Source organism: Neodiprion fabricii, chromosome 6 (genome assembly GCF_021155785.1).
Source record: "Neodiprion fabricii isolate iyNeoFabr1 chromosome 6, iyNeoFabr1.1, whole genome shotgun sequence".
Lineage (NCBI taxonomy): Eukaryota > Metazoa > Arthropoda > Insecta > Hymenoptera > Diprionidae > Neodiprion > Neodiprion fabricii.
The window spans coordinates 11,502,181-11,526,932 of NC_060244.1; the positions used below are offsets into that span (position 1 = coordinate 11,502,181).

General features: G+C 36.6%; 1 protein-coding gene across 1 annotated transcript; it reads right to left on the reverse strand.

Moving 5' to 3' along the window:
- Positions 1–298: 298 nt before the first annotated feature.
- On the reverse strand, positions 299–10,330 carry LOC124185380 (solute carrier family 28 member 3). The gene is made up of 14 exons (XM_046576091.1): positions 10,040–10,330; positions 7,002–7,154; positions 6,838–6,894; positions 6,655–6,708; positions 6,292–6,460; positions 6,030–6,201; positions 5,773–5,938; positions 2,842–3,039; positions 2,595–2,756; positions 2,389–2,482; positions 2,135–2,294; positions 1,651–1,819; positions 1,238–1,577; positions 299–1,023 (listed from the first exon to the last, which is right to left on the reverse strand). Exons 2-14 carry the CDS (start codon positions 7,035–7,037, stop codon positions 962–964), a joined length of 1,839 nt encoding a protein of 612 aa, XP_046432047.1. The 5' UTR covers positions 7,038–7,154; positions 10,040–10,330; the 3' UTR covers positions 299–961.
- Between the last annotated feature and the right edge of the window lie 14,422 nt (positions 10,331–24,752).

Here is a 24,752-nt window from a genome sequence, read left to right on the forward strand (position 1 = left end):
CTGCTGCGATAAAAAATATTCGCTGATTGCATCGCACAATGACGTGTATACTTAATTGTAATTCTAACCACATTGCTCCCTGCATTAACACCGATTTCACCGCCGCTGTCATATGATTATCGCGTCGATATAAGCATCTTGATTACGATGTTAAGTATACCGTTATCTTATCTTCAAGCGAACCACTCTGCTCTGTTGTAAAACGAAATTAGAAGTAATGCTCTGAATGACAGAAGTTAAATAAAATAAAGAAAATGCAGAGGCAAAGCGAGGAAAAGTAAGTGTTTTACAAAAAGACTTGGAGATATGCAAAATGCCATTCCAGTTCCGTGGTGGGCATTTTTTGTTATTTTTTCTTTGCTTATTCCCATATGGATACTTCAACAAAACGTCATAGACAATTTTATTAGTTTCCTGGTGATTTCGGAGTTATTCAAATAACTTGATCCGAAGTTTTCTATAATTTAAAAAATTTTTTTTTGTGCGAAAATCTTCATTTCCGGTACTAAAAAACTTTTGTTTTATAAATTCTCTGCAGAATTTCAATTTACACCTAATACAGTAATATATATATATTTTTTTTTGATGATTGCGGAATCGAACTTAATTCATTACGAATTTAACTATACTCCACAAGATTTGAACTAATCATCACTGGGTGGCAACATAATTACTAGATGCCAAAGGATGTCACGTTACTAATATTCACCAAACATAAGTGTGTGGTCATAGAAAGAAGAAAAACTCGTATCCTCACAAATCTGAAATTACACGTACGTGCGCACTGGCACTGCACTTCCACGAGTCACTCGCTATACATGTGCATGGTTATAAGTACGTAAAATTGTTTTGCCAAATAACGAGAAAATGATAAATGTCGTACTTAATAAACAGCGATGTTGCTTATAAAATTAAAACGATAATTTCTTTCGCCCCATGTATTTCTTCATGACAATTGGTGTTAGCTGGTAGAATTAGTACTCGATGAAATTGTTGTATAAAAATCGTCCGTCATCAGCATACCTAATTAAGCAACAGATCAAAGAAAAATTTATTATGCTATGAAAATTTCCACCACAACAACACAGAAATATAGAATTATAGTCGTTGAAAAATTTTCTTACATTCAAAGTCTAATTTTACAAGGTATTCAATTTAGTTTCGAATCGCAAATAAGTAGTTTGTAAAGAATGATCCAAAAATTTCACAAACACAAATGCATTCATCTTCTACTTACCAGCGATGCAAGCGGTCATGAAGCACACCGCGCTTCCAGTGATAAAAGCACGAACAGCCACGCTAGAAATCTGCGCCCTTTTCTCCGGTGCCATGGAAGCAAGTGCTCCGATCATGATGCCGACTGATCCGGGATTTGAAAAACCGCAAATCGCGTATGTTGCGATAGCTTCGGTTCTTGGTGAGAGCATATTCTGTTCTTTGTACTCTCCCATCCTTTGGTAGGCGACAAACTCGTTGACGATAGTTTTCAATCCAATCAATGTCGCCACGGCTTCACATTCATCCCATGGCACTCCCATGACCCAACTTAATGGTATGAAAATTTTCGAGAGGAACCACTGAAGCAGACATCGATGGTTTTTTGAATTAATTTATCACTTCGTGAAGACTACATGAGGTTCAAATACCTACCTCGAAGTTTATATCTTCGTAGCCGACCAATTCTCCCAGCCAAGAAACTATGCCGTTTAGAAAAGCGACTGCCGAAACAAACGCCACAATGTTCGCTATAATTCCCAGGTATATTGCTATTCCTACATTTGCACCCTTCGAAGCGGCGTCCAAGATACTGGTATCCTCGCTGGAATAGTCATGGAACATGGTTAGTAATGACCCGAATTAAATTCGCCATTGAATTGTAAAGATGCACTTAAATATTTCGTTTGAGTGAATTGTTTGTTTGCAGACTGAAGTTATTAACAACGCCCACAATGACTGCCGATAATAAACAAACAACATAGGTAGGTCAGTGTGATGTTTAGTCTCAAGTTCACCATTTCGCATAGCACTGTCGATACCTTATCAAGCTTAATTTGTGAAAATTACGATCGCTCACAGTTCTCAAGTGCTTGGCTTTTTGTGTCAAACTTAATCTAATCCCCAATCAATGACTTACGATTTCTTCAACTCGATGTTCTGTCGGGTTGTTTTACTATTCTCCGTCTCCGGGTAGAACAATTTGGAATAGCACAGTGCTGCTGGAGCTGACATCACTGAGGCAGTAATTAGATGAGCAGGTTGAGCTCCAAATCTGATATAGGCAGCCAATACAGTTCCTATTGTATCAATCGTAAAATTCTAATCAAACTCCGACCAACTTCTAAAAGATTGTTCTTGGATAGAACATGCTTTGAGTTTGTAGATACCCACCGGACACAGTAGCAAAGCCCGACGCCATGACGGTGTGTATTTCCGAAGAGGTCAAACTACTGATGTACGGCTTAATCAGAAGTGGCGACTCTGACTGCAGGCAAAATAGAGAAGATTAACAGCCAGGAGGAATGGTTAACGGCGGAAATCCCTCGATAAGAAATTGAATGGTTGTGAGAAAAACAAAAACAAGTGATTTTAGTCACCATGCTCAGAAATATATTGGCTACAGCAGTTATCGATTCGCAGACCGTCGTTCCCATGACAGACTGCAAAAGCCCCCCTAGCTTCATAACCACAAATTGCATTGTGCCAAGGTAGTAAAGAATCTGGATGAAGAAGCTGAAGAAGAAGATGACGGGAAGACTCTGAAATTTTGAAGAGATTGTCACTTACATGTGGTCAGTCCAGATTGTTCCGATCGGAACAAAAAATTTAGATCTATAAACTTACGGCAAATGCGAACACCGCATAGGTGCTAACTAAGGTTTCGGAAAATACGAAAGTTGCTCCCTCCACCGTGTAGTTTAAAAAAGTTGCCATTTTGTCGGAAATGCATTGGAAAATCGCTCTGCCCACCGACCATCGTATTGTGAACAGTCCAAAGCAGAATTGAAGAATGATGCCCCAAAATACCGGCGTCCAGTTTATCTAAGATAAAACTTTGATTGATCATTAGGAAAATGTACGCCTAGCGATAAGCTAATAGTTGTCATTGAGCTACCGATTACTAGGCGCGTTTTTGTGATTACCTGTGAAAATTTGAACAGCTACAAAATGGAAACCATACTTGAGACAGATTAATCAAGAACAGTTTTCGGAAGGTTTATTCCAGCATAGCTTGAACACGTGACTATCCAAGTAACAAAAATTCACGGAATATCTAGAGAACGTCTACAGATTGTATAAAGACGGTATTCAGGGTAGGCGCTCAATGCTGATTTTTGTCACGGTAACAAAAGATTCTTGTCATGCTTTCTATAGAAACCTACGCTCAGAGAAAATTGTGGTTGACTTTACCATAAAAAATAGTGTGCTCAGGGGACAACACGAATTTATAGTTAATAGAACTTATTGCATTATGTTGTTCCGAACTATGAACTTATCGTTACATCTGACAAAAGTTGTATGGTTAACGGTACAATAATGAAGACCTGACCATATTTAAACATTAGTGCGATAAATGTGATAAACTTATCGTTACTCGATTTATAATTTGGAAATTTTAGATTGCAATTTGTTAACTTTTACTATACGAGTTGAGTAGCTTCATCGTAAATGTATAGTAGAACTGGAAAGAAAAAAAATAGATGAGGAACTCGTAGATAATTCATCTGAACGAGTTTTCGTGAGCGCAGACACCATTTTGACAACATATCGGTAGCTACAACCGTTGAAAACGCATTTTGGATCGTTTAAAACCTAGCGCATTATCTTCCCTAATCGGGGTTCGAACCCCTTTCGCTTGTAATGTTCGGATTATAAGTCGGGCACCCTACCTACTACGCCAAACCACCTTATGAAAATCTGTGACTTTGTTTGATTGATAATACAACGTACGGTCCATACGGACATGACGGGTACAGTCACTGAAAACTGATCAATGAGGTTGTTCCATTTATCAAGTGAATTCAGCAGAATTTTGAGTACATTCCAAGTACCGTAAATGAAATTTTCAAATATACCTGATACATTTACTGCACAGGAAAGTAAATTCAAAATACCCTTTTGCGTATTTCCAACTAAGTTAAGCAAAATGACAAAATTATAATGCACATTTATTGAGTATGCTTAATAATTCACTTTGTAACACGAAATTTCTAATTCGACTACACTTTTGTGTTGTAAATGTGTCGTAGATTTTCAAATATTTTCAACAGTGTATGTTTAGTTGTTGAAACTATGTTCGTATGATCTTGTCTGAATAATTAATGTATCGGCGTTAACCATATTTAAGTCGAGTCAAACTATGTATGGTGCATTCAACTCTGACAAAAGTTGCATGAATCATCTCGGGTGGTCTAAATACTTATCCGTAAATAGTTGATTATAATTTAGTTAATTGAACCATACTCTGTACTATCGAAGACTATAGAACAGAGCTCACCGCACTATACGAATATAATCCTGATGAACATCTGTGTATGGTGAACATTATAACAAAAAATTTAGTTAATTGTACGATTATTATAGTCCCTTTGACGTTCTTGGATCAACTATAAGTGTGTGGCAAAATTAACATTGTGTTTATAGTGCGCCAAACGATAATTTGAGTATATTCTACTATAAAAATTATCCTCACGACTATAATATTTTAACTATACAGATTTTTAACTATACGCGCAAATTTTTCTCTCAGTGTATGACGCTGCGCTCATTACGGTGACGTGACAGTTCATAGAAAGCGTGTGAAAAAATTTTTGTCAACGTGACAAGAGTCATCAGTGAGCGCCTACCCTAAGACGCGCAGTGCTTCGTGGACACTTTTTATTGTCTGGGTAAGAGGCGTGATTTGTGGTGAAAATTAAAAATGAGCTCTTGCTACTAAATGGGAATTCCCGTGAGCCACTTAAAGTGGTAAGAGTACAGTGAATAATATTTTTGTGGCCCGTGGGAAATTTTCAGGGCTAACGATGATCTCCTGGCGCGGTATAGACATACAGATTTAAAAAGTGATGTGAGTAGCTCGTATTATAAAACTATAATGTTAGAATTACATTGGATCAGAATTTTACCCAAATTTCTCTGAATATAATCTGTGAAGAAGAAAATTGATATTACAGAACCGGGCTGTTAAGACAGTGCAAATAAATAGTTGCCTGAATTTTTACTGTTGGATTATAGATTGATAATAGTTATAAGATATGCAAAATGTTTTGCCTGCAGCCCGATAGTTAAACACCGTCGAAGTAAATTTACGTTATCGTATCGAGGAATGAAATCGACTCCCACTTATTGCATCTTGTACTTACCAAATGAACTTATAAAGCTCTTGGAATGCGTATTATACTTATCATTGAACAGAACCAGTTCGAAATCAGTAATTGGAGTTTACAATATGAAATATGTCGCAAAGGAATACTCAAAGCTCGGATAATCTTTACAACGCCCGCAACATAATCCTAAGCTCATCTGATATCGAAGAATATTTTATAAAAAAATAAGAGATCTTAACATATGAAATATACAGTTGCTTCTACCTTGGCTGCATTCATACATGGGAAGTAACATTTCACGGATCTCAAATTTTAAACAGTGATTCTTGAGAAGACTATTCAATTTCTCTAGTAAAAGTGCGCCGTGAGAAAAACGACCTTCAAACATTGCGTAATACCGTGCTGCAATGAGAAACTACGCTGCCAATTACAATACGAGCAAACTCACATATGCTGGATGCTTGGAAAAGATGAAACCAAGTCCAAGAAGCACGAAGACTCCTAGTAAACTGATCAACCGATCACGGGAATCGACGGTATCGATAACCATGAATACTAGTACAGCCAATAATATGGCCAAGTAGAAGACTGTGCTTCCAAATCTTTCGACGCATCTGGAATAAGAGAGTTTTCAGTTGTTACTGTCATGAAAGTGACGGGAAACGATCAGCTAAGATCATCGTCATTCCTTTTCCATTAACTCACTTGATTGCGGTAAAACTTTTCCAGCATCGTCCAAGAGGTCTTAAACATTTGGCGATTCTTCTTCCAAAATATCTCCTTATGATATAGACATAAAAGAAACTTCCGTAAGTAATCACGAACAAAATTATCAGCAAGCCGTAGCCCTCGCACCATTGGCCCGATAACGATCCGTCTGTGAAGCAATAAAATTTATTGTGAATACGGTTTATTACCGTCCACCGTCGAAGGCCGATCGTTTGTCAACTCGTCTCGTACAACTTACATGTCACCCACCAGTATCTCGTAGCGAAACCGAAGTATACAAACACCCCCACATTTAGCACTAAAACCCATACTAATTTGAAAATTTTGGGGTGCTTCGAAAACGTGGCTCCTATGGCGTTGCGTCCTGTTGCAAAACACCCAGCGTTTAACTCTGGCATTTTATCATCCTAAAACACCAGAAAATGAAAACAAATTCTACTCACTCTGGCACACAGCTGCACTTCTTGTTGTTCTGTGAGCTATTTAAAAATATTTTTTAATTTGTCGTCGCAGCATTGTTTCATACGTATTGCAAAGGGTGATTGTTATCTCAAACAATCCTTAATACAATGAATACCAATTGGATTACAACGGAATTTACCTCGATATTTTCACGCTTGTCTGATTCATTTTCTGCACTGTACACTTGCGTTCCCTAGGAAAAAAATAATCCAATAAGCGCTCCATCACACAATGGTCACGTCTTCGTGCATACGTGAACAACGTATTTGCATGTTAAACAAAAATGATGTACGAAGTCGATGAAACAATAATATTTTCGTACCTTCTGTTCCAGAGGAATTTGTAAACTATTTTCATCGTATCGCCTGCAGGATTCCTCCTAATGAGTAGTAATATGTTTTGTTAGATATACACATATTATAACAGTGCCATTAAATTTACATGATCTGGAAGTATATAATGTGCATTGAAAATATGTTTCTTCACCTCTTCAGTAAAGGCCTTATTCGTCACTCCAGGCATAATGGTACTTCACGCGATAACGTGCGTCAATGAATAAATTCTCTTTCTTATAAAGTCCATACGCTGTAACGATGGCTCAAAGCTCCATGATTCTGTTACATTTTCTGACACCACAATGTGCGAACCTGAAACACAGTGGCAGTAGCTTTTAATGACGTACAGCAAACTTGACTCAAGCACCACACTAGACCGAATGAGTAACCGTACACACCGGTATTTACGAGCACAACTTATCCTGATTACGTTCCCGATAATTATTTGTCAGATAAATTTGATCTCATCTAATACTAATTTTTAATTTATTGCTTTCATTTTGTGTTTGTCGCTTTTTCGGTGTTGCCTTGTTTTGCTTTCGAACACTGCTGCTTCTAAAATTTTGCGTCAACGACGAGTTTTTCGCCGCGTTGATTAGAGACTTTGAATAGTTTTAATCTTGCTAATGGGCACGAGCCGGTATAATCACACCTGTATGCATGTACACACAATCTCTTTTCACTGTATTCGATCTGACACGTGTTGATAAGGCACGGAGGAAGGTTGTTATCTTTCCAACACCAAAGATATCAACGTCAGTCACCATTCGACACATTGTGAGTATCGATGCTACTAAGATTTACCTTTACTAACAACGGAATGAAATTACACATCATTTATTACCATAATGTTGTAGTAAGTATGGTAATGTATTATTGTAGTCAAATTAATCAGAATATTTTCAGGTCTGTTACAATGCCTCGTCAATAGTCGGTTTATTATACATAGTTGAAAAAGCTTCGTAATTTTTTGATAATAGATTATTGCCTGTCATAACAACTAGTTATCACTGTCAAAAGTCTCATTATGGATAAAAGTGCGCAACCGATACTACACGTACCGATTGTACAGAAAGTTTTTCTTCAGATAATTATCTTGCATAAAATTTACGCTGCGAAAAATCATCCTACGCAAAATTTTGCCACGATTTATTATTGTACGTAAAATACATATCCTATGCATCCTGCACAAAGTCAACCTGCATTCAAATATATTTTTAAAAGATAAAATTGGTAGGCGTGGATTCCTTTCAAAAAAAATGTTGGAATACGAGGTTTGCATCAAGCAACACTTCGAATCGTATAGGCATGAAAGTCTATAACTTGGAGGTTATATGTATAATGATAACTCGACATGCGCAACAAACTATAAAAATTGCAGCTTAATGAAACTGTTAGCCTAGCATCGTGTGCATACAATTAAAGAAGATGCACGTAAACATTTTAGTGGTCTATATACGTAGTGTTTGTAATCAAAATTATGACGATTTTGTAAAAGATTATATGGTGTAGCATAATTCTATGCTGCGTGATATTGAGCAGATATAATTTTGTATAGGATAGTTTTGTGTAGGATCATTTTGTACTATAGAATAATTTTCCTTTGAGTTTTAATTTTGTACAGATTAACTACGTAGCATAACTATTTCGTAAATTGTGAACAGGATAATTTTGTGTAGAATCGGCGCGTACGTGACACGTAAAAATATAAAATCAAGGAGAGGATCTTGCCGGATAATCTTTACTGGACAATCCACGCGTAAATGGTGTAAATGATAGATAATGACCTAGGAAAAAAATGTAGTCGAAATCGGTAGTTCGGAAGCCGTTGTTAACAAATAATTCTGCACGCCGGTGTCAAATGGTTTAAGATCGAAAAATTTATAATTAATAAACAAAGCCTCACGCAACATTCGAACTAAGTTCGACTGCTTTTTATAGCCATTAACAATACTGGAAAAATCTTTGCACAAAATCGATGTGTCGGAAGCTATTTGTTAACAACGATTTTTGGCGCGTTATGTTAAATGAGGTGTAACAATATTTTTCTTTTACTCTCAGTTGAGGACTACCGTCGACACGTCGCTGCCATTCTCCGTTCGGACTCACCTTGATTAAACGATCGGATGCGAAAATCGTTGATTGCCAGAGGCGTATGCGTCAATTTTTAATTAACAAAGGAACAGTACGGTCCGATAATAACCAGGGAATTTGGCGGGTGATTTAGCTACGCTCAGGTGCTTAACAGGATCTGTTAGAGATTGTGGTATTCATCAGCAGACTAAATAAATTAACGAATCAAGTCAAATGAAAGAAAATTAACAGATCAGTCAATCATATGTTGTCCGTTGATTTTACACATTTCGATAGTTCAGCTAAATTAGACCTTACAAGTTTCACGATACTTTTCTTCAATTTTAGTTTACTAATCAACAGCGATAAACGGTAGCGGCTAGCGAGAATTTCGGTAGAACAAAGTCAAACGATAGATGTTTACAAGACGGTAGTCGGTAGCGAGAGTAAGCTGTAAGTAGACTTCAACATTATATGTCACAGATCGGCGAAATTTGGCCCAATTTTCTTGTTATAATCGGCGATTTGATGATTTGAATTGAGGCGATAAAGCACGAGTTGTTGAAATTCACAATAGCTTGAAATGGTAGTTTGACAAAATAATTCAGTGGAGTTTTCTATAAACGGTAGTTGACAAGAGTGTCTTCAGTTTATTATTAACTTACAGAGACCGGTAACAAGAGAAGTTGTACTAGTTCAGTTGTTGTAGGAATTAATCAAGTACGTTAGCTTTTGAATACCTAATTTTTGAGAGAAATATTCAAATACGATAGTTTACAATCGAGAATACGAGAATATTAAATAACGTAAATTGCGATGGCTAATTTACGAATGAATTGTCGATAGAAGTCGGATACAATAAATTCCGGAAACCAAAATTCGAGAAACTCATCTAGCTTAAATTCAAAAGAGAATTCGAAAGATGATTTACGAAGCAAATCTTACATGTAATTTACGAGAGAGGGAAAGCTAACACTAAGATACAATAAAATACACGGAATAACCTACGAGGTTGTTCAGAAGTTCGGAATTATTTAGCGAAGACATAATTAAGATACGAGAGAAACAAAAAACATGGGCAACTTCATAACAATTCAGTTGAGACAAAAGTCTTACCTTAGCCGGTGACTCAGGCACTCACTGACTTTATTTCAAATTAAACTAAACGATAGCACAAAAATCGATAGGCAGACACGAAAGGCAGGAAGAGTAGCGAAAACGGTAGAACAAAGGTAGAATTTACGAAAGAACGATGGTAGATAAGAAGCTTGGTGAAAGGAGAGGCAAAAAGAATTTAGCGGATTTTCTAGAATTTAATAAGCGCGGAAGGAAAGATGCGTTCTCCTGGCAGGTTGAACGTAGAATAGATGGATCGCCGATCTCGCCAATCTTTCCGGCGTCATATATTTATAGAGATAGACTGCGCGCTCTGTGCAACGAGCTCAATCCGTGAGAAGATAGTGCGAACAAAATAACTGCAGACACTCCCTCTCACTTTGATCGGTGACTTGGCGCGGGAAATATATATCGATAAACTTAGAGATGTAAAAATACCGGTATTAAGATTCTCAGTAAAATAACAAAAAAAAAAAACACCGGAATTTTAATGTAAATTGATGTCATTTTTTTTCTTCTTCACTTGTGATGTGAAATTACGATTATATTGTTGTGTTACGGTAAAAATAGGGTAACACCATCTATTTAAGATGCAAAAATACCGGTTCCGTTTTTTTTTGTGAATTCATTATGCAAAAGAATATGACTGATCATTTACAAAATTACAACGGGATAAAAGTAGCGCGTCATTTTTTTCACCTTCCATAATCATAATTTTAATTTTTTTCAGTAGAAAGTAATATAACATTCACAGCCGATCATGATTATATTGATAAATTTATTATAGTTTCATTACAAAAATATGTGCCTGAAAAGATGATTCTTACATTTTTTCTTAGTATTTCTTAGAATGATTTTCTCGAATTAAGTATATATTTTATGATGTGACCAATATGGTAATTTTATTCGCGGTCACGTTAGCAGTTTGTGACGGTAAAAACACAGTAAATTTACCGGTCACGTTTACGTTACACGTTAACTTGCATGCCTAGATAGACTCATTCAAATATACCTTCCCGCTTGCCATATCGCATTCCCCGCATGGCGGCTACTCCCAACTCTTTCGATCGTGTGACAGAGAGAGAGAGGACTCCGGCAGAACTAACTTTATCCTTCGATCTCGGCTCCAGCGACACCGTAAAACCCCTGACCATGGTCTTACGGACAGGTTTTGCAAAGCATAGAATTATCAGTGATGGGTATCCCCACGCTTGCATTAGTGTCGAAGGTTTTCGTGTCTCAAGCCGCCACTACGCGTCGTAGCTGTATTAATACCGGGTCTGCTGTGAGTGCTTCCCCTTGCCCATTCGGGAGAAAAGAAAACGAAAGATACTTCTTTCTCTGTCGCACATGATACTCCAACGTAACCCCAACACTATGAGCGCACCTTGCGGCGTAAATCAAAACTACGAACTTGGACACTAGGTGAGTCTACCCCACGGACTAGTAGGAAGGAGACAACACTCGAGCAGCACTTGGCTCAGAAGCTGCCCAGTTTTTGGGGCAACGTAAGAAGAATTGTCAAGGTGCGATTTAAGCGCCTCTTGCAGTGTAAGCCCGTATAGCGCACTCACCCCCTTCCCCATATGATCTTACGATTCGCCGTTTGCAAACCTTTTCCTCGGAGTTAATATCGGTTGAGATTAGAAAAGCAATCACTCGATTTTTACTGTTTTTTTAGTCATTTCAGATGCGTATTTTACGACTTTACGGAGTATGTTTATGAAACGGTGGCTTATAAGTCACGATTGCCGCCCTTTTTTTTACATTTTATAGCCAAAATTTCACTTTTTTCCGTAAGAGGCGTTCAAATCGCATTTAGACAATTCCTCTTACATTACCTCAAAACTGGGAACAAGTTTTATCGCAGAGTGTTGTCTCCTTCCTACTACTCCGTGGTCTACCCCAATTACCGGCATTTCAAACCCATAGAGTAGAAGGAAACATATCCCCCCATATTTCATTAACAGAAAGTGCTCCCATTTTTCAGGGAAAAAGGTGGCGCTGTTAACAGTGTGAAACCGCTATTTTCTGGTTAACGAGAACATTGGAATAGATTTAATTTGCATTACAGAATTCACCAAATTTATCGACGAAGGTAGTATAGAACGGAACTGTATTACGTATAATCTTATAATTTAACACATATATTGACGGAAGAATATTGCGATAAGCCAAAAGTTACTAGATAACTCCTAGTTAGCCAGATCTAACTATATATCACTAAATTGCAAGTTGGACTTACCTGAGAGTCACAAAATCCTCTTACAGAATCTTATTATCGCAACAACTATAATTTAACCTGCTTAAATGTATTTTTAACGTAAATATTAAGCAACAGAAAACCCTTAGAGTAGGTTTTCCGGGAAGGCATAGACTAACGCCGTATTATAAGCAACTCCACTAACACGGAGTAGTTCTGTCGGTAAGTAGACCATAGACGTAGTCAACACTTGTAACCCAGAACATTGCATGTACTTATTATATACAATACTTATATTCACATATGTGTGTGTGTGCCTGTGTGTTTATATATACGTCCAATAATAAGGAATATTAAGCACTGATATTGAAGTGCTATCCACTTACATTATAAATCGGGATAACGTCAACAATATGATGATATTCAAATATTCAACATCTAATCCTTGTCTATTGATATTATCATTATTCACACTGAAATATATCTTGGTATCTGGGGAATATTTTCACGCTCATTTCCATATGAAATAGATCACTTTAGCATTATTTAAATTAATAAAAACATATTCAATTAAATATAATACACTGAAAGAAATTTTATTGTAATATTTTCTTTTCCCCATACATAAAAGTACAATAAAATATAGCATTTTAGGGACAATCGCGGTACAGTCGTGAAAAGTACAATAGTGAGTAACGAAATGCATAACATTTATAACAATGTTTCAAAGATCATATAGTAATTCTTGCTTGTCAAGATTATATTAATATATATAGTAAATAGTATAATGTCCTATTATTCTAGGAATGTTTATGATTGTACCTCGTTTGTCCCTAAAATGCTATGCGGAAAACCAAATATTGCAATAAAATTTCTTTCAGTGATATTAAACCTTGCTACACGTAACGCTAGTTCAAGTCAGCGGGGCCACCGTCAGTACGACGCTACATCGCGAAGGATGAATTTTTAGAAATGGTGCGCACTATCTGGCAACGTTACAAGGCTTTGAGCGATATATTCGATCGTGGATGAAAATGCCTATCAGGCAATATTATTTCACTTTGAATATTGAATATTAAGAATAAATCACTAAGGTGAAGGAACCCCGTAGAACATTACCTTACTAATTGTACTCAGTACACCCCAAATATCTGTTCAGCCTTGCACACATGTGCCGTCTTTCGTACAATTATCTAAATCCCACAACTGTTATATTATCCAATTATTCCACTATGAAATTGTATAATTATAAGAATATTCCAATTACGGAGGTAATATTGAATATACATGGAGCCACAAGCGAAAATATATTTAATATCAAATATTATGAACCCAGTAAACCGAGCCTTTGAAGCAAGCTAGAAGCTAGCCGGACCATGCTAATTCGACGAAGTGTGAGATTCTACGTATTCCAAAACAAGAATTTTGAGAGAGGCTCGAAAACTGTGCAATTGGCATTCATTTTTGGGAAATTGAATGTTAAATTTTAGAAAAACCAATATTTACCTTACATTTTTAAGAAATCGGTATCAGGGGTGAAAAACTTATTTGGGTAATAATAAAATATACGTGTTCGCTTATTTCGCCCGAGGAAGATTACACTTCAGTTACCAGCAATCCTGGAATATAACCTCCGCTGGCCTGCATGATTTGAGATGGATTCAGCCGTATAAGGGTCATCCGTAAGGAGAACTCCTGATAACGGTAAAGTGGAAGACAACGCTCTCACATGGAAGAAAGTGCATACATTTATTAGTACTTCAAGGCTACAAGTGCTCGTATTTTTTTTTCTGTAGCCTATTAACCTCGTCGTCACATTGGCAGATCGATTAGCCGGTGTTGAAGGGTTGAAAATAACTTCAACTGTGTCGTTTGTGCGCTGAAATTTGAATTATTTTTTCAAGCTTCAAATTTTAATATGTTATTATGATAATTGCACTAAATGTACATTCGATTCTCAGAACAAAATAACGGTTTTAACTATTAACACAACCTCCCTTCAGAATGACTACAAGACTCGATGTGCGCGCCTTGATTCCATGGCGTGTGCCATATTATTATTATTATTATTATTATTAGTAGTAGTATCTTCGCAAACCTGTTGGAACATCTCCTCACATACACTGAAGTACTAAACGGGGACTCTATTCACTCTATTCACGGGTACCGAAGACCTACATATATGCATTAAGGTAGTTCTTGTTTAGGGTGCTGACGAATTTGTTCTCAGCCGCCCTCTGAATCAATTTCAAATAACTCAAAAACAATTTACTACCATCATACCAGGGAATCTAAAGGAATTGCACACCTACTAAATGAAAAAAGGATAATTCAATAACTGTGTAGTAGCAGAAAATATCAGCTCCAAATTAATGTTTTATTTACGGTAAGTAAATTTTTTTTGTCACACTTTAGCCCCGATGTTCTTTATGTACCGCCACAGATCGGTGCGCGACATATCGCGGCTCGTTTATGTATGTCGATATAACCTCCAACATATAGGCTGGATACCGTTTTGCATCAACGTGACAAGTTTTTGACTAAAGTGCTCCTGCTTTGCACCATGTAAAACTCTTCATGCAATTATAATATTCGATTTGGATTCATCTTCGGTACCTTTCAGTCAAGCAATTCAGTTACCTGAATAAGCAGAAAATTGAGAATTTTGCAGGGTATATAAAAAAGAAATGACAAAAGAAAGAAAAAAAGGGTGCCACTATAGTGGCTTCTGTGACTGAAAGGGTTAAGATCTGCTGTAACTGTCTAATAAAAGCACTATTTCAAATAATTGCTCAAAGCGAGCATACGATTCTTGAGATTATAACATGATTTGTGAATTTTTAATTCAAAGCATTGTGCATGAAATATAAGTTGCACGACAAATTGTCCAGACGTGAGATGAATATGAGTGGTGTAGAAGCGGAGGTGGAAACATTTGTGAACGCAATATATAATGAGTAAACTTGCTGGAACATGAGGGTGAGGGTAAAAATTTGGAAGGGTTAATATTTCAATGGCCGATATATCGAAATTTTAAACATGCGAAAATAAAATCACGAAAGATGAATTGAGTGAAATCTTGATTTTCGAGGGTGTCACTGAGTAGTGTGGTGTAGTGAGCGAGTGTCTTCATTACCTGTTTCTCGAATGCCTATTCCAAACTCCGAGCCCGAAGGTTTGTGTAAGGGGCCGAAACTCACCCCCATGTCAACTACGTTACAGAAAATTGATGGAACGCACGTTTTCCATTGATATGCTGTTATTAGGATTCTGCCGTTTCACCCCTGATTCATTAAAATCACCCCTTTGTCAACTTATCTCGATAAAAATTAGAGTTTCACGTGTCAAAGTTGCTGGGCTCTATATCTAATATCCAAAGTTAACGCTGTTGATGGGATTGCCATGATCGGAGAATGAGCTCGCCCACGAGTCATATCCACGTTTCAACTCGGCTTTGCGATCCAACTATTCATGCTGTAATAATGTGTCGAGTTAAATAGTTTTGAGTGGCTGTAGAACGCTCAATATCATTCTATTCTCCGAATGTAATTCCTCGTGGCTCGATCGGCGTTTATGTCTATCGTATGTTAATAACATGTGTCGGTTGTTCCGCGATTATTTCATCAGCATTTCATTTTACCTCTAGTCTCATTTGTTCATTTGTAGAGGATTTTGTAGTCTTTCTTCACCTTTAGAGGACGGTGACACCCGTATACGGGGGCGACGCATCATCGACACTTTACCCATAACAGTTTTAACATATTAGATACCTTTTTTATGCATTTTCTAAAGGAGACCAAGAATCCGAAATTCCCGTCCTCTAAACTTATTACCTTCGCTCTCCTATCAATTTCCCAAAGAGGTACTGATACAATATGTCGTGTACAAATATCTGAAAAAAGTCTCATTTTACGCAACAAGAATGCCAGAAGATGTATTCCTGTATTTTAATTACCACTTATTGCAGGTATACATATCCTTGCATCATTTTCACTCAAAACAAAAGATTTTTTAACAATAAATAATAATTTTTCCATGTTCTCCTTCGCATCAGCTCCAGTATCTTTGAATCTCTTGTCGTGAATGCATCAGCTTTGATTTAACAATGAATCCAGCGCGTGGTCGACCCTCAAAAGTCAATCAGACGATAATCGTTGATATAATACTGAAGCACGGGGACGAAATATTGTTGCCGAATAAAAAAGTGGTTGGAAAATCTAAACCAATATGGGATGTAACACCACGTGAACTTAATAATAATATAACCTCAAGGTCGTTGTATGTATTTGTTACGTGCAACAGATATGGAGTGAGAGACAAGCTTTTACAGAGATATTCGAAGGATTCGAATATTGACGTATCGGCGAGCGATAGCGTCCACAGCGGTATTGTTTTTGATTCCTCATCTATTTGCGAGGCATCTTTAGAAGAACAAGATCCTCAGTGTCTAAGTTTCGCAATTCCGATTTTGCAATCCGATTTCGAAGACTTAGTGACTGATCGATTGTGCAAACGTACAGACAAAAAAAATAGAGGTTATCGCCAGCAAAAGGTGCTGAAACTGGGTAAATGGCAAGAAATGATTACCCACAGAATTTGAGATGCAAATCACATTAAATATGGTTTTAATTTCCAAAATCACTTTCTGTCTGGTGATGCGAAGTCTGGCTCCATAAACGGTACGTATTATTTCTTTATTATCACAACAAATTATGTTCACCTACCAATAGAAGTACGGAAGTACCGAGATCGATATGCTAATATTTCGGACAAAAATGTGTTGAATCATGTTATAATTATTACTCGAGCGATATAATTCCTACAGTAGAAACGTACCTATCTTCATTTCATCAGAATTGTTCCGATAGTCATCACATTTGACCCAACATTTTTAATAAAAAATATATACACCACATATCGCGTCGGTAATCAAACGTAGACGAATTTAGTAACCGAACGCCGCAGGCCAGAACCGAATGCGGACAATTAGTCTCTGATGTAGCTACGTGCACCGTGCGTCTTGTACGTACATCTACTCGTCCAGCAAAGTTTTCTGATGCACGAAACCGTACACGTTTATCAGGCGGAAAAAGCAAACGACTTGATGCCAGAAGAGGATCCAGAACCACCGCACCTTTATTCGGCAACAGTTCTTCGTGTTGCAAAATATGAATATATCGCCAACGAATATTTGGATCGGGACCCATTGAAGGCAATTGCGGTTATGAAGCGTGCCGCAAATACTTGCAACACGTGAGGTAGAAGATGTTGCCAATTATCTGCAGTTGCCTGAATTACTTTATCAGGAGAGGAAATGGTTAAATAAATTAGAGAACAGTTTATATATATTGTGAGAGAAATTCTGTACGTCTGTCTTGTACGTTTATTCTGTAACGACTAACTTTTCATACACAAGAGGTAAGTATCAAGAAGGAGGTAAACATTGTATATCTTGTGTGTATGTTCCGTGTAAATGTGTTGTCTGTATGCGAGAGTGAATGTGTATGTGAATCTGTTTTGGCCTTTATGATTGTGTCGTTGACACTTTTATTCAACAGAAGATTGGCGGGGCCATGGTAAAGCATCGGAAATGAAGTCACGAAAGGCACGATATTTGGGCATGAGAGCAGATGAAGTCAGGGACAAGTTGTTGTTCGAAAAACATATCACGTTACCAATTATGAAAAACGGCAATTCAGGCACTCTACAGTCAGTTAAAATCGGAAACGAAAACATTTGCCTCTACAATACGTGTGCTTTCGATAGTCTCCTCCAAATAATGTTGTCTGCGATCTGTGATTGGCCATTGTTGAGAGAAGCAGTAAGTAAAACATAGCTTTTTGTTGTGGTGATAATTTCGCTCACAATCAGTTAAAGTTCCCTGAATTGTTCATGACTTTTCCCGTCGACAAATTTAGAAGTCCCTGACCTTTTTCCACGAAACTTCGGTAATGTTGGGCAGCTGTTACGACTAAAACTTCTCGAAATTGTCCACCTTTGATATATGAATTTCGATTCAAAAACACATTGTATTGCTTCGATCTACACAAATAATCAGAAACTGTAAAATGACATTTCCGAAAGTTATATTTGCTAAATTTACGATGCATAGTTGACGTTTGAAAACGCATTTAAAAAAAAAAAAAATACGTCTTTCCCTGACTTTTTCCGACAGACAAAATTCTCTAACCATTCTCAGTTTGCCCAGTTTTGCCGGTCGGTCGGCACCCTGTGTTAAAAAGTGTAAATAGTTATACGCGATTGAACCAAGAAAGAGAAAAGGCAATGAATCACTATCACTAAATATTTGCAACGAAAAAAAAGTCTGAGGGAAATTACCTCATTGGCTGAATACATTGGGTATCTAGTTTCACGAAAATTTTTATACGCAATTCTCGATATTTCGTTGTTTAAACATAATATGTAACGGTTATCACAGATGGCAGAATCGAAGGAAGAGAACCCTTTCATCAAGATGTGCTTCGATATTTTTGACAAAGGGCTAAGAGCTTACTCTTACAAATCACGAGCCGCGATATTGCTTGATCTTCTTAAGAAGGACAGTGACGTCATACGCGGTGGATGTCGCCTAATTGACTGCGCCACAAATGTTGGTTACTTGGCTGGTGTACTATTTAGAAGTATTACCCAGCTATAGAGAAAGGTCACAATGTGATAACGGATGCCCAACTCGGGAGAAAACGTTGCCCGTTATAACAATTCAACGAGCAACTCTATGCAATGGACAAGAATTTAAAAATGTAATTCTGGACCAGGTCAGGCTCACTGGTCAAGAGAGATGTTCTTTAAGATCATGCTCGGGATGGAAAACAACAGAAATATTGGCATTAGGTGAAATTTTGCATCATAATTACCTACTCCAAACAAGTCATCGAGACAAATTGATCTTGCGAATGTCGTAAAAATCTCGTTACGGCAAAATAAAAAATGGTAATAGCAACTCAAGGAATGACGTAATACAATTTTATTTATACAATGACTTAAATTTCGGAACATAAACGTAATCCAAGATAACGATACCAGTTTTAAAATTTTTATTTTGTTCCATTACAAAAAATATACGTTACAGGAAAGAAAATGCTAATGAGTTTTGTCCAACTGTGGCCAGAAAATTTAGAATCTGTTAATGCTCTTTTCGATTATGCTTACTCTTCCTATACTTTCTTGTAACTATGACGATGGTATGATCGGCTCAACAACAATTAGTGCTAAAGCCTTATTTAATTAGAAAAATACAATGAACCAAGCAAACTGATTTTGCGTTTCAATTGCCAGAAAACGCAGTGAGAAGTATAACTGACAACTCAAATCGCGCAGAATAGTTACTCGTGTTATATTATTTTTTTGTGATTCCCACAATACCTAAACAGTTGTTGTAAGGATACCCATTCTAGAAGGTGGCCTGTTAGATTTCGACGTTGATGTATACATCTCCCAATATCGAAGTTTACGTATCGCAAACGGAACAATGGGCTGAACAGACCCATTCTATACGCAAATTTAAACAAAAAACATTTCAATGCATTTTCATTTGCCGCAGCAATAAACAAATTGCATGAATTCTAAGAATTTACTATTTCGTAATATACTATTTCGTAGAATCCATTCAATCCATGGTATTTCTTTATTTCTGTGTCAAATAAAAATGTATTGAAATGATTTTTTCTTGCGAATTGCGTACACAATGGGACTGTTGGGCTATTTTTCGCGTTTGAGACACGTGGACTTGGATGTTGAGAGATATACGATACGAGAACTTCGAAATCGACTAGTGTACCCCCTTCACTTTGATTTTCTACTACTAGAAGGAATGATAGTGGTTTTTGCATTAAGAGTGTGAAGATTTACACCCGAGTGCAATCAGCCGCATAATAGTTCAGCGGAGCCGGCACGAGCGCTCGGCATGATCGCACAAGGTTGTAAATCGTCACGCTCGTGATGCAGACAATTTTTTTGCTCCAAGTACACGAAAAATGGGATTCAACAAACAGTGTTATATGTCATATTTTCAAAGGCCATGATAATTTTTTCCCTGAAGTTCAATTACTCTAACGTTTAGAACTTCAGCCTCGAAAAATAAATCGTTATTTCACGATGTAAGAATTGTCTGGCATGTATGAACACGCGATTAAACATTATTAATACTTATTTTAACCTAGTCTAATTTCGTATCTATGAATAATGTACTTGATATACTGGTCTACATATTCTGAAATATGTTTTACGTTGTGGGATTCATGTTGATTGATTCAATCCATTTTTTCTAAACCATTCTAATATTGATGTTATACGTTATGTCCAATTGTAGGTGAGCCTGTGTTATTCGAAGTATTCGATTTCGAAAATGACGATTGGCCAATAAAGCTTGGCCAAATACCCAAACGGTTTGTAAACCCTGTATCATCACGATTGGAGATTTACGAACTGGTGGGTCTTGTTCATTACAAGGGCCCAGGAATATGAACGCGTACGTCCGACGACGGAGAGAAGAGCAGGCTCCTAGGCCATTACACGGCGATTTCGAGACGTCGAGGAGAATCTTGGGTCGAATACGACGATACCCATGAAAAGGATCTCCGATTAAAAGACACACTCAATGCTAATCCGAAAATTTTGGTTTTTGCGCACCAAAATAATAAATAAAACCAGTGTTGCAAATAAAAAAAATATTTGTTGTGTAGATCTTTATCATTTGATCATTCAGGGAATCTCAGAGTGCCAGTAAAATGAGCAAATTGTTTTGAATACATTGTCTGGATACAATATCTTTCCTTTCCTGATAAATTCGTTATGAACAATTAAATGTGATAGTGTAAGCAATCGTGCTCGTGTGATGAGTAACAGTAGTTCCGAAAATTAACAGGAGCACTATGAACATACAAGCGTAAAATTCTAATCTTATAGATCAGCATGCTACTTGAACCACATACTTGTCTTGATTTTGCAATGAATTACAGATTATTCTACAAAAAAAATCGAAGATACGGTACATCGAGAGCAACTAATTCGCGGATCTGAAATCAATTTTTAGCGAATTTTTATATCCGCGCGTTCTGTCATTTCTGTGTATTCGTTCGTCGTTGGCATGGGGGTGAGTTTCGGGTGTTGGGGGTCGAGCAACAAAATCGGAGATACGACAGATTCACCTGATTCAGTGATTTATTGGTTGAAAACAAAATATACAGTACATTCAATTATATTTCAAGCGTATTGTTTGTACGTGACGACTTGGGGGTGGTTTCCGGAGCAAGGGTTGATTCTTTCAGTTCGAAATGAGTGTATTGTTCGAGCAATTAATTAACAACAAATTCTCATCATTTTTTCGTTAATATTCCGTCATCCGTTTGCCAACTTTTTTTAAACTTGACATCGCCCTTAATTTCGGCGAAATTACTGGAGCAACAAAATCAAAATTTGGGGAACAAATTAGCAACTAAAGAGCACTAAATCCCCATATAGATCATTTTCGACTTTGATGAAGTGGTTATTCCAGCTTAAGAGACGTCGTAACTGCTGCTAACGAATCTTCTCATCTCGTAACTAATTGGTGGACAGTAAGTGCACATATATGTTCTCTTGTGTATATTTTGTAACATTTCGACTCTACAAGCATCGTTCGTGAGATAGCAATGAATATTGTAGTGTAAAAAATCAAAAATCTATTTCTGGTGTCGCAAAGGTGCATGCAACCAATTATACCACATACTGGATCTCCAGTTGAGAAGTTTTTTGTTGATTATGACAGATAAGCATTATAACACATATTAAGAGGCTCCAATCTTGTCAGCTAGTCTTTGTCGGTTAATAACAGATTTTTAATTTGAGACGTACCTACATACATTGACGCGCCAAAATACCTTGCTTCCGACAAATCGATACTGGTTAAAGTTCTTTCAAGTATAATTGCTAATAGGTGTAGAAAGTAGTCAGATGTGGTCCGAATGTTGTGTCAAGTCTTGTTTACTGACAACTCATTATAAAAGACTCATCTGAATACTACAATAGAACATCTCAATTATGTAAAAATTATTTGTACAGCTTTGTCTGTCTGTTGTTCATGCTTACGGCTTCGAGTGGCGTAGCACGCGGAACCTTGCAGCTTTGAATTAATTTTCAGCCACGTGTTCTTGCGTAAAGAATATAACAGCAACCAGACAACGAAATACAACCAGACCGATGGATATCGACTGACACGATTATCCCAGATACGTCAATTCCAATGTGCGAGATTAAGATTTACCGATTAGATAAGATTCGAATAAATTTGAACCGTGTAATTTATAATCCTTAGACGGACGTTCGTAACAAGAAAACAGACTTTCTATAAGTCACTCAAAACATAAGTAACTCAGAACACTGAACTTTCTCATCCGAAACTGTTTCAGCGGCCACTTCACATTTTCTTTGAATTAAACGCGTTCGGAATCACCAACCCGTAGAGGTGTGTGAGTACTCGAAATCTCGAGTACTCAAACTTGAGTTCAGGGCGAACCGAATAAGCGATGTAACCATGCAGTAAAAATGCTAAGAATTGGTGAGAATTTTACCCGAAGTCAATCGAAATAATCCGAGGTGAGTAGATCCGTGTACGGCGTAAGAAGAATACGTTATCCAACCGCCCTATTTCGCAATGCTTAGCAGTTGAAGCTTACTTCAACGCGTTTCACATAATGGCTACGAAATGTCTCAAGTGCAAAAAGAGCGAGCAAATCAAATGATCATATCTCAGAATATCAAAATTTTGCACTATTGTACTATTTTTTATACCTCTTTCCTCGAAATGCTATTGGTGCAGGTTGAAATAAAGATACAATTTCACCTGCAGCTATGTGCATGTGGGTATACTTAATTTTTTGAGCATTCTCTGGCTTCGGAATCGCATCGCTGACTTTGCCTCCTCCGTAAGTGTACTAATAAATGCCTTCAAATGTAAAATAATTAATTTATTACTAATTGTGACTGCATTTCCATAGTCTATGCACGAGTATACGCCAAACCTTGTAACCCAGGTAGAATGCGGTCCTGAACGTTCGCTCTTTTTGTTACCGTTTTACCCGAACATTTAGTGACCAAATGTCGAGTCATGAACTTTCAAAATTCGTCTCCTTTGCAGGCTCTCTATGTGACTTTTTAGCAGTTTTTTCCTATTGTTCTATGTACGTTCCGTTATAGTCATGTACAGCCTCTCCTTCACTTGCATCTTTTAGGAATCTGCATATACATTAGGGTGGGTCAAAAAAATCAAGTAATTTTTTTTTTGGATTCGACACACGAAAACTAGTTTCTAGCTACCTCTAGAAAGTACTTACCAAATCTAAGCTCTTAATATTAACGGGAAGATTATGCTCATCATAGTTTTCCATTTTCAATTTAGTCTTATATAAAAATGGCCATATCTTATCACCAATAGATTGTTAAATTAGTTGCATCGTCAATATTTATAGGAAATTGAACGCTCCACAAAAATGGTCTCTTATACTTCTTTCATTAATCTAACCATTTAAAAGATATTCAAGGTGAAAGGTTGAAGTATTTTAAGGAAAATAACTTTTTGTTTTGAATTTTGTAACTTACTAAAAAATAATCATTGTCAAATGAGTCTCAGATATTTTCATAGGAAATTGAACGCTCTACAATAAAGGTTTCTTGTGGTTAATCGATTACTGTAACCATTTAGAAGATATTCGCAGTAGAATCCCAATGCCTGTTGATTTTAATAGTTTTTAAATAATTATTTCCAATTTATCCATTTATTTGATGGATTTTGAGATAATTTATGATCTATTCCAGAAAGAGAAGGTTTTTATTTAAGAAATATCATCAAATATATCAGCAGAAAAAAAAAATTCTATTTTACCATATGAAATTTTATAATTCAATACAGTATTCAATGATATACAGTATGATATTCAATACTGTATTGAATTATAAAATTTCATATGGTAAAATAGAATTTTTTTTTTCTGCTGATATATTTGATGATATTTCTTAAATAAAAACCTTCTCTTTCTGGAATAGATCATAAATTATCTCAAAATCCATCAAATAAATGGATAAATTGGAAATAATTATTTAAAAACTATTAAAATCAACAGGCATTGGGATTCTACTGCGAATATCTTCTAAATGGTTACAGTAATCGATTAACCACAAGAAACCTTTATTGTAGAGCGTTCAATTTCCTATGAAAATATCTGAGACTCATTTGACAATGATTATTTTTTAGTAAGTTACAAAATTCAAAACAAAAAGTTATTTCCCTTAAAATACTTCAACCTTTCACCTTGAATATCTTTTAAATGGTTAGATTAATGAAAGAAGTATAAGAGACCATTTTTGTAGAGCGTTCAATTTCCTATAAATATTGACGATGCAACTAATGTAACAATCTATTGGTGATAAGATATGGCCATTTTTATATAAGACTAAATTGAAAATGGAAAACTATGATGAGCATAATCTTCCCGTTAATATTAAGAGCTTAGATTT